Source organism: Hipposideros armiger, unplaced genomic scaffold (genome assembly GCF_001890085.2).
Source record: "Hipposideros armiger isolate ML-2016 unplaced genomic scaffold, ASM189008v1 scaffold_523, whole genome shotgun sequence".
NCBI lineage: Eukaryota > Metazoa > Chordata > Mammalia > Chiroptera > Hipposideridae > Hipposideros > Hipposideros armiger.
Genome location: NW_017731873.1, coordinates 248,967 through 265,228, shown reverse-complemented (window position 1 = coordinate 265,228; position 16,262 = coordinate 248,967). Strand labels below are relative to the sequence as shown.

Sequence of the window (16,262 nt, the reverse complement as noted above, 5' to 3'; positions counted from 1 at the left end):
TCATCAACTAAGACTATTTAAAAGAAATGTTCAGCTAAATAGGGTGGTGGAGGCAACATTTTGTTCTACAGAATAACTTCACTTCCCCATACAATTAATATTGCTTAGTCTTCACATTCATGTGGAAAAATTTGTCAGGGGTTTTGGCCAGGGCCAGGAAAATAAAAATAGATCTTGTCCTAGCTTCCTGTTTGTCTAATTATAAACTCACTTAACATTTGGGTGCGGATTTTAAAAATCTGGCCATAGTTTTGCTAAGTAGCTGCAAAACTGCATAGTTCCTTAATCCTTAGGCATAGATTTCCATAGCTTCTGCCAAATGCCTGCTCTGCTCAGCCCCATCTGTGGCTCTTCTCCTGGTTCCGGTAGGGGCTAGTCATCACAGTCAGTAAGGTCTTGGTAGGAGTAGCCCTGGCAGCCTCGCTGTGCTCTGCAGGCAATCAGCAGGTGGTAAAACACCGGCAGAAACACCAGCAGGCCAACAATCAGAACGGCGACGGCCCGGCTGGAGCCGATTTTGCTGATGTAACCCGCGAGCAGGAAGCAACCCAAGAGAATGAGAAAGGCACCAATCGAAAACTGCACGGTGGCGCAGGCAATGGCCTTATAAGGAATCTTAGGGCTTTTCTTAAATTTGAGTAAATGAGCTCTCACCACAGCTGGACATCTTTTCGATTTAAAGCTAGCTTCAGCAGGTACAGTTTTCTTCTGACGGTTGATGTGTCCACCGCCAGTGCTGGGAAGCATTGACACTTTCACTTTGCTACTGGGGATTTCAGTGGCCACGTTGGTACGAGTGGGCACCATAGCCTGCAGAGTGGGTGGGGAGCTCGCCAACTGCTAAACAGTGGGCAGAGGAGTCAAGGCCCACGCGCCCACCCAAAGGCTCTCGGAATTGCGAGGAGGATTGCCTCAGCAGCTCTCTTACTCACCTGTCTCAGAGTACCTTGCTTTGATGGACTCCCTCTATTATCAGTCAAAGTTGAGATTACCTAGATAATTTGATGGTATATTGCCTCTATTTGTTATTTCCTTACTTAGGCCAGTTCTAATAAATTCCCAGCTTTCTTTATCATTAAAAAATTTAGATTGACTAGATTAGATTAGATTTATTAGATTTCATTCCATCAGTTTATAGAATTTCCATTTTCTCTAAAATTTCATAATCACATCTCATTCTTGCCTCTCTCCTCTTCCATTGGTCTAACATGCAGCATGCCTATCTAAGCTGATCAGCCTCAAATAGCCAATTAAGAGGGGAGAACATCTGAGTTTTGGAATCAAACCTGGGTAGAATCCTGGCTCTGCATCTCATTAACTGTGAGCATGGTTATAGTGCATACCCAGAGGCCTAGTTCGTTCTATGAAATAGGCATTGTAACATGCACTACATAAGATTACTGTGAATACTTACTAAATTAAGTGTGCAAACTGCCTCGTTTATAGCATGGAGCTCAGATCCTGACATGATCAAGGGCAAGGTATATCCAAAAACTTCAAGGCATTTCACTCCCATTTTTGTCTCATTTTATAGATAACGACTTTCCTGCAAATTGTATTGCCTGAACATTGAATTGGCTGCCTTGTGGGAGTGGTGTGCCCTTTGTCATTCTTTGGCTTGTTGTCACATAGCTGTCTTCACCCAGTATCTCTTTCTTCTTTTTATAAGGACATGAGTTTTATCAGATTAAGGGCCCACACTACTCCAGTATCTGACTATAACTAATTACATCTACGGTGATTCTATTTCCAAATAATATCACATTTTGAGGTAATGGAGGTTAAGACTTAAACATATCTTTTTGGGAGACATAATACAAGCCATATCAGGTATGATATATTTTTTCACTAACTAGTTCATCCTCTCAATGATGGTACAGGACATGGTGTGCTGTGCTTCTACTCCATGACTGTTTTGCTTTGAACATAGGTTGAATGCTCAGGGAAGCTTAGTGACCTAACCTATACAATGTATTTTCTCTCCCTGGAATTTTAGTATGAATTCAACACCACCAGGCTATCTCTGTTAATTGTTCGAACTGAGGTCATTTGACACAATGCATGATTGTCATCATGCTAAAGTCAGTCTTCAGAGACAGAGGGAGGGAAGAATGTATCCTATACATGAACACAAAGATGAAGCTCTGAGACAGGAGAGAGAGAGAAAAAAGTGAAAAGATGTACGAGTCCCTAACTGCTTCATACTTCTTGGTTCTATCAATAGTTCCTCAGGAAGCTCAAGACAATTCCTTTCTGGTGTTCCATGAATCTTTTAATGAACTACCCTATTTTGCATAAACTGGTTACAAATAGAATATTCTCATTTTCGACAGGAGTGCTTCACTAAGATGCCAGGAGAAAGGGTTTCATAAGTGAGAGAACACCTCAGATTCATGCTCTCCACAAAGATGTAAATAGATGTTTTATCTGTGACATGAAAATAAGTCAATTGCATGGACATGGAAAAACATGTTAGTTGAAAAAAGAAATGTAGTGAAAGTAAAATTTAAATTACAGAAAAATGAATTAATTTAATCGAAGTTCGGGAGTTTCCTAGAAATGAAATTACAGGACCACAGAATGTGACTAGTTTTAAGACTTTTGATTCTGTTTCAAAATTGCAATAAAGGAGATTTGAACTGATTTTCACTTCCATGAACATATATGAGAATGTTTATTTCACCCTACTCTAACAGTGAACATTCCTTTAAACTTTTGCTAATTCTGAGTTTGTTTTGTCTTTTCTATAAACTACAAGTTTTTGTTTGTCTGTCCTTACAGAAAATTTTATATTTATGATTTCACAAATTTTATTAAAATGACAAAAACACATAAAAATCATAAATGATGCATGTATAGCCCAAAGAATATTTAAAAAGTGACCACACCCATGGAACCAGCACTAAGATCAAGAAACAGAATATACTAAGATCCCAGGAATTCTCTTATTTGCTTGTCCAGTTACTACACCATCCCCCAAAGGTATACACTCTCCTAAACCTATAGATTAATTTTACCTGTTTTTAAATCTTATTTAATGAATCATGCAATAAGTGTCTGGCTTTTTCCACTGAACATTATGTTTCAGAGATTTCATAAATGTTTTCCATGTAGGTGTAAGTCATGCATTCTCACTAACATATAGTGGTTGCTTATATGAAATGCCAGTTATTTATTTTACTGTATATGGACACTGAGTTGTTTTCATTTGTTAACTGTTATAGATGGTGGTGCCTTGAAATATTTATGGTTGTAAATTTACTAAATTTTCTTTTAAGTTTCTTTCACTGCTTTTATGCTTCCAAACTTTTTCTCCATTTGGAAATTATAAACAAATTCATCAATATTTTTCTAGTCATACAAAATTGCCACCTCCCGCACAGCACGGGCAGTGAGGAGTCAGAGGGGACGGTGAAGGGTTAAAGAAGCACAAGAGACAAAGATAGATTTAAGACACGTGGCCAGGGGACTGCAGTTCCCTCTCTCTGGAACTGAGTCCCGAATTGGGCCAACGTGTAGCTTTTTTTTGAGAAACTTCAAAAGAGTAAAATAACTTTCTTTCTAAAGTCCGTGTCATAAGTGTCTTAAGGCCAGTTTCCATCAACCAGTCCCATTGTACTCTAACACATGCTGTGCTTTCCTACTCCTACACACACAACCCCCAGGATGGTGCAGCTGCTGCTGCAGCGATGAACTAAGGGAGATAACCGACATCATTCCTCATTCCGCTGGGTCCCAGTTTTCCAGGACACTCCCTTGAGGAAGCTTTACTGATATCATTCCACCAGGTCTCAGTTTTCCAAGACACTCCCTCATGACCTTGTTAGGTCAGGGGCTGGTGTGTGTGTGGGGGGGAGGTCGAGGATGAGGCTGTAAGGCAACACAAAATGATTTTATATTAAATATTTAACTATTAAAAACATGAGGAATTAGTTAAGTGAGTGATATGTTATAAATACAATTATTTCTTCCCTCCCAATAGTTACATGATTGATTAGATGATTAATCTATTTTTGATCTTTTTATCTTTAGTGTAAATTTTGTAATCTGGTAAATTAGTAAACAGATGTATGTGCTTATATATGAGTTCTCTATTTATTTTGACATTCACATTGACTTTAAACCAAATAATTACAATTTAATTACAATAATAAAAGTTTTTAGTGTTTTATTGATACTAAATTTAATTGTAGATTAAAAAACTACACATTGCAGAAACCCTCTCAGAACATTTACAATTCACATTACATGCTTTCTGTGTTTCACTTTATAATACAGGCTATCAAGGCAGACTATCTCTAAAATCATTTTACTTTTTTAAATTTCAAAGTGTTCATCAAACTCACAGCAACTAATATAAGCACAGTTTACTCATTATTATATTACTAAAGTCTTATAATTAACATTTGCATGAGAAGAACAAATTAACATGTATATTAAAATATGCTCTCTAGTTAAGTATATTTTTCTAGAATTCTTTTACATTGATTCTACTCCTCATTTATATCCCAGATGAACTTCAAAGGAAAATCTTTCATCTTCCTTTGGAATATTCTGTCAAATCTTTCATTTTGCTTCACTGTCAAGTAGTTTTTCCAGTCTCCAATGACACCTAGAGGGATAAGCACATGATCAGCTCCTGGGTGAGTAAGTAGCACTATCAGGTCAAAAATTTCCTCCAATCTGCTTTAATCCCTTCTTCAAGCCAAGCTAAATATCTATTAGTTTTCTGTGGTGTTTGCTACTTTCCCTTATATAGAAATGAGCCAAGAAACAAAAAAAAAATACTTCCAAAATCCACTTTCCTTATCTATTATACTTGCACAACCACTACCATTAAATTTTAACCTTTATCGAGAAGGAAAAACAAAAGTAAAATATATGACTAGATTAGAATTGTTACACATATTTTACTAAATGCTTGGCACACCTATCATGTAATATAATCCTCAACACAAACCTACAATATCAGTATTTCTTCATTTTTAAAATTAAAAAACAAAAATGAGACCCAAAGATTTTCAAGTAATGAAGCCAAGGTCACAGAGGGTGCTCTGAGCTGCCATTGCTTCAGTTTTATTTGATGGAAGTTTGAAACTATCATAAGCTGATTTTTTAAAGGAAGATTTGGCATCTTCAGCTATCAAATTCTCTTGTTGAAACATTATTATTGGCATGTTAGCAAGCTATTATGAGCATGAGAATTGCTTTATACTTAATCTAGTTGAACACTGAGACGTAAAAGTTAATAATAAATGGGGCAAAAGAAGAAAAGTTTTTTAAAAAATAACAATGTCAAGAGCAATTTCAATAAGATACTTGCATAATTAAGAATAAATGTCCACCATCAAAATGCTAAGCCATGCATAATTTAGTGCACAAATATGAATAAAATGGAAAAGTACAAATTATGTTTTTTAAAATGCATATTAAAGAGATCAAATTCAAAAAATTTTGAACTTAAAGGGTATCAGGAGGAAAATGTATTCTTCCTTAACAAATCCTGGCATGTCATAGAAGCACAATAAAAGTTTATTTCATGTTGCTGAATAATTTAATTCATAGCACAATGGGCTAATTTACTTTTTACAATGAAAAAATCTGACACATGAGGAAACAACTAATCCAAACCCTTTCCCCCACAACAAAATACATGTTGAGTTTACTTATAGAATGTTCAAAGAGAAAGGCAAACAAAAATTGGAGATGTCCTAGTCACATATATCCATCCATCACCTTCAGGTAATACTTGGTAACAAATTTTTAAGAGTAGGGTCACATAGGCTAGAAGGAAGGAACCTAATATTGATCAGTTTCAAGTGTCAGGCTCAGTACTAAAGAACTGTTCAGTTATCTGGGATACTTTTCAGGGCCATTTTCAGTTAGGATCTTTGGTTTTCTCTAACTCCCAAATGACAGTACAGTAAAACCTTGGATTGCGAGTAACATGGTTTGTGAGTGTTCCGCAAGATGAGCAAACATTTCTAATACAATTTAATGTGGTAAACGAACGATGTCTTGCAATATGAGTAGTTTGTTTCCAGAACAAATTATGCTTGCAAACCAAGGTATTATTGTACTTGCAAAGACATGTTAGAAGCACTTCTTAATTAGTGTAGAGGCCAAGGATTCAAGGGAACTCGTAACATTATTACTCTCATAAACCACTGAGCATCACCTTTACGCAAAAACTGTCCATCACTTCTTGTCCCCACTTCTTTATGCATAATGTCATAATAGTTTGCTTTTGGATCGTGTTTCATGTTCTCAAATGTTGCCTTCTTCACAATAGCTTCCACGTCCTCTTCACTCAGTTCTTTCTCAAGGAAATGGCTGATTTTAAGCACAGAACTTCTGAGATCCTGAAAGGATAGTGGGTATGAGAAACTATTCAGCTTATAAGGAACACACGAGTTACAGCCCAACATCTATTACATTTTGGAAAAACTGAAGGTGATTGGACCTAATGTAAGTCTAAAGTTTGACAAGGATATATCACTTCCCTATTCCTCCTATGAAAATGGGTGCTCTGGTTGTCATCTTGGTTAGAGCTTCCTACTGTTTGATTTTATAAGGATAGCTCATTAATTTATTTAACCAACACTTTTAGGATATCTTATATGTTTCTGAAAGTGTAATAAGTATTGGAGAAGTTTAAGAGACCAATAATGTGTTATCTGTGCTTGTTCATGAGTTTAGAACTTCATGAAGGAAAGGGGAAAGCAAGTAATTAAATACAATGGATGCGAGAAAGAAAAGCCCAGGTCTAGGCAGCTTCTACCAAACATTCAAAGAAGAGTTAACACTAGTCCTCCTCAAACTCTTCCAAAAAAATCAACGAGGAGGGAATACTTCCAAACTCATTCTATAAGGCCAGCATTACCCTGATACCAAATAAAAACACTACAGGAAAAGAAAACTCAAGACTAATATCACTTATGAAAGCTAAGAGGCAAAAATCCTCAACAAATTACTAGAAAAACACCCAGAGTCAGTTCTCCTTCCAGCACCATATATTTGACCCTCTTCTACCACCTCCTTTCTCCCCTTACCCTCTGATAACCACTAAACTGTTATCTGTGTCTATGAGTTTTTGTTTCTTTGCTTGTCTTGTTTCTTTGTTGCTTTCAGTTTTATATCTCACATATGAGTGATATATGGATGATGTATTACAGAAATGTACACTTGAAATCTATGTAGTTTTATTTACCATTGTCTCCCCAATAAATTTAATTAAAGTTTAAAAAAATAATAAATTCCCCCCCCCCAAAAAAAAATTACTAGCAAAACAAGTTAAATAACATATTAAAAGGAGCATACCCCATGATCAAGTGGGATTTACCCCTGGGATGCAAAGAGGGTTCAACATATGAAATTAATTAATGTAATACAACATTTACAGAATGAAAGGGAAAGAAACCATACAATCATCTTAACTGATGCAGAAAAAGCATTTGACAATATCTAACACGTTTTCATGATAAAAACACTCAAAAAACAAAGAACAGAAAATTAAAAAAAAAACTACCTCAGCATCAATAGACCATATATAAAATACTTACTTGTTTACATCATAGTCAATGGTAAAAGACTAAAAAAACTTTCCACTAGGATTGGGAGCAAGGCAAACATGCCCATTCTTGCCACTTTTATTCAACGTAATACTGGAAGTCCTAGCCAGAGCAATTAGGCACCAAAAAGAAATAAAAGGCACCCAAATTCAAAGAAAGGAGTAAAATTACCTGTGCTCGCATACAACATGATTTTATACATAGAAAACCCTAAAGATTCCACAAAAAATTGTTAGAACTAATAGACAAATTCCACAAAGTTACAGGATACAAAATGAATACGCCCGCCCGCAACTAAGACTGAACTCGGCACCTTGAGCTGAGCTGCTGCCCGGATGTGGACAGAGCATGCGCTGTTAACAACAAGGCTGCTGGTTCAACTCCTGCATGGGATGGTGGCCACACCCACCTGCAACTAAGATTGTAACACAGCACCTTAGAGGCCATGAGCTGCCAATGGGCAGCCAGATGGCAACTGGCGCCCTCCACAACTAAGATTGAAGAACAACAACTTGGCTGTTCCCCTCCCCTAATTCCCAAATTAAAATTTAAAAAAGGGTTTCAAAGAAACAATTTTTAAAAATAACCTTCTTCTCTTACCATTTTCATTTCCTCATACATCATGAACAGAATATTGAAATCATGTCTGTGCTCATACCAGCTTTTGATGTGATCAAACCAAAGGCTTCCTACCACTGTGGGAAAAATTAATATGTAGCAAGGTTAAAGATGTTGCACTCATTGAACAGCAAACTATAGCTTTTCTTTTCTGTTCTGGAATCCTCAGAAAATAAAATAAAATAAAGCTCCTACCAATGGTCACCTATGTTACCTTGTAAAAATGGTGTTTTGGGAACAATTACATGATTTTAATGGAAACCTGCCTTTCCTATGTATGTAGGAAAGCAGCAATTAATAAGTAAGAAGCCCAAAGAACTAACTTTGAAGATTTCTTTAAGGTAAGCCCCTTACTTTTCCTACTTCTTCCACTTGAAAACATCTTTATTTCTTCCTTTATTGTCTATTTTAAGATCTCTGGATAGCAACTTCAGCTATTGACAATGAGATAGAAACTGAATATAATCTAAATGATTGAGAGCACCAACTCCACATTCCACAAGTCTCTTACCTCAATTTAGCCTCCTCAGTGTCAAAATGAAAATTCCACCATTGGAGAGAAGGCCTACCATAAGTCCATGACAGAACAGGAACACTGTGTCCACTTTGAACATTTGCTATTCTGGAACACATGGATCTAACTAGTTTGAATTGTTAGACCATTGTGGCTCTCATTTGATCTGGTCAAAATATTTCTTAAACAACATGACTTTGCATACAATCCCCAGAGTGGTCCAGGTGAGAATAGAAGAGCCACTGGGTAGCAAATTAAACTCACAGAACAGTAACATTCATGTGCATTCCAGCTTCTAACATTACTCTCTCCATCTTCCTAAAATATGTTCCCTAAGTTTGAGAATTTGGCTACATGGCAACATTGCCTCATAAACATTGTGCTTGTATAAATAAATTCAGTTACCTTTTCCATCTAGAAACTTTTCCAAAAACTCTTCCATAGTTTTTGTAAATTGGAATAAAACCATCAAGTTTGAAAAATGAAAGTATGAATTCAAAACATCCTTGGGGTTTCTATAGATGTAAATAATCTGCAGGGGAAATAGTAAAACAAGTTTAATAATTCTTGTTTTTTAAAAATGTCTAGATAACATTTCATTATATAAATGTATAATAATTTGTTTCACCCAGTCTACTACTCATGGAAATTTAGGTTATGTCCAATTTTTTGCCATGACAAAGATTGTTGAAATAAATTTATTCACATGACATTTCACATGTACAAGCATAAGGACTAATTTCTAATAGGGAAATAACTTATTCCTAAAGTTGATTAATATTGTAAATTACCTTGCACAGAAGCTGTTTCAATTTACTCTACATGGACATTAAGTAATATTTGATATATAGCCAAATAGCATTGGAGATCAGTGAAAAAAGAAAAAACTATTAAACAGATGATGTTGAAACAAGTAATTATCAATGTAGAAAAAAAAAAAAGAAATGGAATTCTGCCTCCTACCTCACACCATACACAAAAATCATTTTTATAAATGGATTGAGGATTTAAATATGAAAGTAAAACTTTCACATCTTAAAAAATAAAGAATATATTTCCGGTATTGGAGAAGAAACCATCACAGTGGAAGATTTATACTCACTTTCCTTTAAACATAAGGATTAAAGGACTAACAAAATGTACACAGTCATTTAACAAAGTTTATTTTGTATATGTGCGTGTTACCTCACACAGAGAATATACACCATTTTCTCATGTAGTCATGGGACATATTAAAAATATTGACCATGTAAATGACCATAAAACGTTTTAATGAATTTTAAACAGTAGAACTCATACATCACCATTACTTCATGATAGTACATACTAATAATCAACAAAGAAAAAGTTAATACAGAAAATTATATACTCTTGGAAATAAAAAAATCTTCAAAATAGCTTGGACCAACTAGAAAATTAAAACTGAAATGATAGGTTATTTAGATACTAACAAAATTATATCCATAGTTATACTAAAAAGAATATCCATCATTTTCAAATGTCAATATTTTAAAAATAAATATTGGAAATAGATAATACTAAGGTTTATTTTAAGAAGTCAGAAAAATAAATGCAAACAAAATATGAGAAAACAATTAAAATGAAAGCAGAAATCAATGACGCAGAAAACATTAAATTATGCTTTAAAAAGAAACTAGTTATTTGGAGAAAAAAATTTAATAGAAACTCCTGATATCCTGAAAAATGTGAAAATTAAAGAACATAAAAATTTTTTCTTATTAAAAATGACTGAAAAAGATATAATCAGAGAATTGGAGAAAATTCATTAGATCATGTGAGAATATGTTGTAATTTTTTTCATTGTTTTAAAAGATAGATGAAATGGGGATAATATACTTTGAAATTAAAATTATAAAACCATTTTAGTGAAAGGCAGCTAATTTAAATAAACTGATCAGAAGAATGAAAATGTAGGACTATGAAGCTGATAGAATCAGATGTATTTACAATAGACTTAAAACCAAATCTTAAAAAAATTCAGTTAATTTGTATTTTTAAACTACTTCATAACTTAGCAAAAAGCTTTGAAATTTATAAGACTAGAAGAACAGTGATACTAAAATCAAATATAGAACAATCACAAAAATTAGTCTATTTAAAAATAGCTACAGATAAAAATTTCTGAATAAAAATTAATAAAACTCTTCCAGCTGTATGTTAATATAAATATCATACTATAAACAAGTAGGATTTATTCCAGAAACAGGACATTATTGAAATATTAGTTGATTTCATTTCACTATAGATTAAAGGGAGACAGGAGAGTCATAGCATCTTCAGAGTTGCCAAAAAAGGCGTTTTATGTGATTAGACCTTTTCTGAATGAAGCAAAAACAAAAACAAAAAAACTCCAAGCAAACTAAGAATAGGAAAAACATTATTCATTATCATGTGCTTGGAAAATCAGCTGCAAAACAAAACTAAGAAAAAATATTAAAAATGGTAGAGAATCAAGGACAAGAGAAGAATATTTGTCATCACTTCTATTACTCTATTTTTTTCTGCAGGTTTTAACTACTGAAATAGGAAACAAACAAAAACAAAATCATAATGTAAATATTGGAAAATAAAGTAAAGTAAAATGTATTCTTTTAAGATCTAATATATTGCAGAGAATAGGCAAAAAGTTAATAAACCTAATAAAATTGATTAAGGGAGCCACAATACCAATGCTTTTTTTTCTTTATAACAGCAATAACTAACTAGAAAAAACAATAGTGAAAAAAATTACAATTCATAATAGCCAGAAAAATGGAAATTCAGGGAAAAATGTGTATGAAGCATACAAAGAATAACAGCACATTTGATGGACATGAAAACAGACCAGATAAATAAAGAGCAATAGAATGATGCTGGAAGGAATCTTGCAATATTGTGATTTTAATAATTGTCTCAGAATTAATCTATATATATTTAATCAATTCCAATCAACATCTAAAAAATCACTGGGGGAATGAACATATCAAAAAATAAAGTTGATGGGGATTTGTCTTATCAGTCGCAGTATTTAAGACAGTGAAGAACTCCTACATATTAATTTTTGGAATGGAGAATCCAGAATCAGAGGGAATGACTATAGAAACTTAGTATATCAAAATGTAGACTTTAAAATAGTAGGGGAAGAGCAAATGTTTAAACAAGTCATATTGGATCAGCTGGCTAACTCCCTTGGCAAATATTATGTAATAGTCATATTTCAAATCACATACAGCATCAGATATAATTTATAATTAAATGTAAAAAATAAAAACACACAGTTAATTAGAAAAAACATGGAGAGTATTTGCATAATCTTTTTGGTGGGGAAGTGTTTTCTTAGCAAGATACAAGTACTAGAATCTACGAAGGAAAGATTGCTAGATTGGTTATACAAAATTAAAATTCAACAATCTTTACAGGTAAACTATTAATTGGGAAAATATTTGTCCCATACAAATACTTCTACAAAACAGTAAATAAAAGACAAGCTAAAGCCAAATGGGCAAGGAATATAAAGGATATTTCAAGGGCTAAACATATATAAAAAGATGCTCAAGTTATTAAAACCAAAAGGACTGCAAATTGCTCAAGAGTGAGATTTTTTTTTTACCTAGCACATTAGCAAAGATTGATCATTCCAATCACTTGTAAGCATGTGAGCAAAAAACATTCTTATACACTATTTGAACAAGTGTAAGTTAATACATTATAGAAAGCAAGTAGATAATATTTACCAACACTTAAAATAACTGGACGCTTTAACCTGAAAACTCCACTTTTAGGGAAACATTTCACTAGATCAAAAAAGTTAAAGATCTATAAGAATGTTTATTGCAATGCAATATACACATTGTCTGCAACCTACCTGTCCATCAATACACATTCAATATTGTAGAACCATACAATACAATTCTATCAAACCATTAAAAAGAATAGAATTTTATTCGCTGTCATAAAAAAAATTTGTCGCACGTTATATAATTACACTGCAAGCCATGTGTGCAGTGACCAAACTTATGTATATACTTATAATTCCATATATATCTTGAATGTGTAAAACAATATCATAAAAATTATAATAGTAACATTTGAAAGAATGTGGATGAGTGGAGCTGGAAAAAAATACTTGAAGAAAGTATTTTTGTTTGTACCAAAGGTACATCAGCTATTTCTATGACATACCTTAGCTTTTTTGTTCTTCAGACCTTTTGGGACTAAATAATATGGGAGGTGGGAAGAGAAGATTCGAGGGGATGGTATCTTGAGAAAGTCTTTTTTGCGTATGTTGTATTCAAAGAAGGGGGCTCTGTCAATCGTTTCCACCGTTTCAGTTCCGTAACGATGTTTCTCAAAGCATATCGAGCTTACTATCTGCTGACCCCAGACAGTACCTGTCAAAATAATCTCCTTTTGAATCTTTTATAAAAAAGATGTCAATAACAATGCCATATATCTGAAGATCTTTTGGAGCTTTCATTTTTTTTTAACCATTCTAAGTACTCCAAGGAAATTTGTCTAAATTTTTTGTTTGCTTGTATTTTACATTACAATGAGTAACAACAAGAGCAAATGCTCTTAGCTCCTCCTTTACTTGGAAAGAGCTGTGGTTCTGATACCATCACGATAACAGCAATTCAGATTAATCCTTCAGCTCTTTCTGTTTGCTGTATTTCCTGTTAAGTTCCAGTCTTCTGATTTTCTGTAGTTACTTTTGTTTCTCCTTTCTCAGTCTCCTTTCTTAAAGCTTTATTTGTAGAAGTAGAGACAACTTAAGAGCTCAAGTTCGCTTTCACCATATATATTTTTTTAAACTGTGTAGCCTAGGTTTTCTCATACACTGTTGAAAGAAAGTACTGATAGCAGGCATTCTTGTCTTGTACTTGATTTGAAATGTGATATTTTATTTTATTATTTTTTGTTTATTGGGGAATTGGGGGATGGGAACAGCGCTGGGGAATTGGGGGAAGGGGAACAGACAAGTTGCTGTCCTTTTGTTCTTTAGTCTAGTTGTGGAGGACGTTGCTTCACTGGCCCAAGTTGGTAGCATCATTGCGTTCTTCCCGGGCGAGGCAGATCAGTCGCCGGCTTCTGGACGGCCGCTCACAGTGGCTGCTGGCCTCTCATGCTGGCCTCCGGCTACACACGGTAGCCCATGGCAACCCACCACAACAGGGGCTGCAGCCTACGCCGTCGTTGTTGCAGGCGACTCACAGCAGCCCAGCTCCAGGTTGAGCTGTTGTTCAGCATCTTAGCTGTAGAGGGCAGTGTCACTGGCCCTCACATGTGGGATCTGAACCGGGGCCCTCTGGCATCCCAAGCCAGCTCTTATACAATGCGCCACTCGGCCGGCCCAAAATGTGATATTTTAAATGTTTCACTATTGCATATGATGTCTGTGGTAGTTTTTGGTAAATACTGTTTATGAAGTTAAAGAAGTTCATTTTTCTCCCTAGTTTTTAAATAATTTCCCTTATCAATATGTGCTGAATTTTATTAAATGCTTGTTCTGCATCTATTGAGATGAAAATGTTGGCTTTCTTTCATACTCTAGTAATGTGGGTAAACTACAGTAATATGTTTTTAAACCAATCAGGACTTGAAAGAAACCCACCTTGGTCACAGTGTATTATTTTTTTAACATCACTAGATTTCTTTTCCTTATATTTGGTTTAGGATTTTTACATCTATGTTCATGAATAATACAATCAATGTTCTAAAAGGATGTGAGATGTCAACAATCTTGTAATTGTCACTACTCAACTGATTATAGACATAGTAGATTCGATAAAATTTATGGTGACTCCTGGGGAGAGTCACTAATCGCCCCTCCAAGATGAGTAAGAGCCCAGAAGCCTGGGCTGAGGACTGGGGTATGATGTCCCAAACACGTGGGCTGGATTAAGGGTAAAGGAAAGACTATCATGGGCTGCTGAGCTTAACCTAAAATTAAGCAAATAAAAAAGCAGATGCCACCAACATCTACAGGAGGAAAAAAAAAAACCCCAATATTAGATGTGCTGATAAATTTTGCAGAATAGAAGAATTCAGGGAAAAGGCATTGCATTCCTACTTTGGGGAAAGTAAACAAGGTCATTAATTTCAAAGTAGATGGTAAAAGGGAGGGACTGGAGCATTTTCATGAGAATAGGGGATGATTTTTTTGTATTGACTTAGACTCCAGTGTATCTTTGAGCAACATTAACCACTTGTACAACATGGCTTTAAGAGCACCAATCACCCTGTGTTCCAATATTTTTAAAAATCAGTTTTTTGTTTTGGAATATAAGAGTTGAGGGCAATTAGTTCAAAATTATTTCATTATTATAGGGAAATACAAAGCAATTAGAGTAATTGGAAAGCATATTAGGAATTAGCTCTGACTGAGATGTGCTGCTAACAAAAATGCTACTGGGTTTTTAAATATATTTTCTTCCATTCTCAGAGAAAGCCAATAGGTCAGCACTTATTAAGTATCTGCTCTTGACTCAATATTTGGTTTCTTCATATGTACCATCAAAAATGACATACAGGGCCAGCCGAGTGGTGCGATGGTTAAGAACTGGCTTGGGACGCCAGAGGGCCCCGGTTCGGATCCCACATATGAGGGCCAGTGACACTGCCCTTTACAGCTAAGATGCTGAACAACAGCTCAACCTGGAGCTGGGCTGCTGTGAGTCGCCGGCGACGGAGGAGGCTGCAGCCCCTGTGGCTGTGGGTTGCCATGGGCTACCCTGTGTAGCCAGCAGCCAGCGTGTGTAGCCAGCAGCCAGCGTAAGCGGCCAGCAGCCACCGTGAGCAGCTGTCCAGAAGCCGGCGACTGATCTGCCTCGCCCGGGAAGAGCGCAATGATGGTGCCAACCTGGGCCAGTGAAGCAACGTCCTCCACAACTAGACTGAAGAACAAAAGGACAGCAACTTGTCTGTTCCCCTTCCCCCAATTCCCCAATAAAAATCTTAAATAAAAAAAGACAATACATGCATTTCAAATGGCCTTATAAAGATTTGAGTTTTATTTAACTTTCTTTCTGATCCTAAGTGGTTGCTTGAATGTAGGCTGGGCTACTGTTAATGTCTGGGACTGGGCACATTTGTACACAGGTATTATCAAACCAGGGTGAAGACTGATACAGGTGGCCCACCCCTCCAACTTACCAGATTTGGGATATGTAATTATAAAGATATCATCATCTCTAATTTCAAAATCTTCTATGTTTTCTAGAAAGTCAACATCAACGGCAGGTAAATCAAAGTTAAAGCCTTTAAAGTTCACTAAATATGTGTCTATGTTGTCCATAATTATTCACCTACAAGTAAAAACAAAATTATTTTAAAGTTCTTAGTACTTTATAATAATGACAAACATTTATTGAGTGTTTAGTATGTGCCAAGCACCGTTTATTTTATTTTATTTTTCATGTGGGAGTCGAACCAGCAACCTTGCTGTTAAGAGCATACAGTCTATCCACTGAACCATCTGGGTGGCAGTTCAGCTCAGCTCTAGGTGCTGAGTTCAGTCCCCCATGCCAAGCACCTTTTAAATGTCATATATGTATTAACTC

At 35.2% G+C, this 16,262-nt stretch overlaps 2 protein-coding genes across 2 annotated transcripts; both read right to left on the bottom strand.

Moving 5' to 3' along the window:
- Positions 1-372: 372 nt before the first annotated feature.
- On the bottom strand, positions 373-807 carry LOC109396456 (transmembrane protein 230-like). Its single transcript, XM_019668279.1, has 2 exons — positions 700-807; positions 373-627 (listed from the first exon to the last, which is right to left on the bottom strand). The coding sequence occupies exons 1-2, from the start codon at positions 805-807 to the stop codon at positions 373-375; spliced, it is 363 nt and encodes a 120-aa protein (XP_019523824.1).
- Positions 808-4,490: 3,683 nt separating this feature from the next.
- Positions 4,491-15,997, bottom strand: LOC109396455 (amine sulfotransferase-like). Its single transcript, XM_019668278.1, has 6 exons — positions 15,856-15,997; positions 12,886-13,094; positions 9,109-9,235; positions 8,172-8,266; positions 6,179-6,362; positions 4,491-4,612 (listed from the first exon to the last, which is right to left on the bottom strand). Exons 1-6 carry the CDS (start codon positions 15,995-15,997, stop codon positions 4,491-4,493), a joined length of 879 nt encoding a protein of 292 aa, XP_019523823.1.
- Positions 15,998-16,262: the final 265 nt, after the last annotated feature.

Coding starts and splice junctions, on each gene's coding strand:
- LOC109396456 (XM_019668279.1), bottom strand. CDS start 807: ATGGTGCCCACTCGTACCAACGTGGCCACTGAAATCCCCAGTAGCAAA. Junction 628..699: donor TCAACCGTCAGAAGAAAACT/GTACCTGCTGAA, acceptor CTCAAATTTAAG/AAAAGCCCTAAGATTCCTTA.
- LOC109396455 (XM_019668278.1), bottom strand. CDS start 15,997: ATGGACAACATAGACACATATTTAGTGAACTTTAAAGGCTTTAACTTT. Junction 6,363..8,171: donor TGTATGAGGAAATGAAAATG/GTAAGAGAAGAA, acceptor CTATCCTTTCAG/GATCTCAGAAGTTCTGTGCT. Junction 4,613..6,178: donor TGGACAGTTTTTGCGTAAAG/GTGATGCTCAGT, acceptor TTATCCCTCTAG/GTGTCATTGGAGACTGGAAA.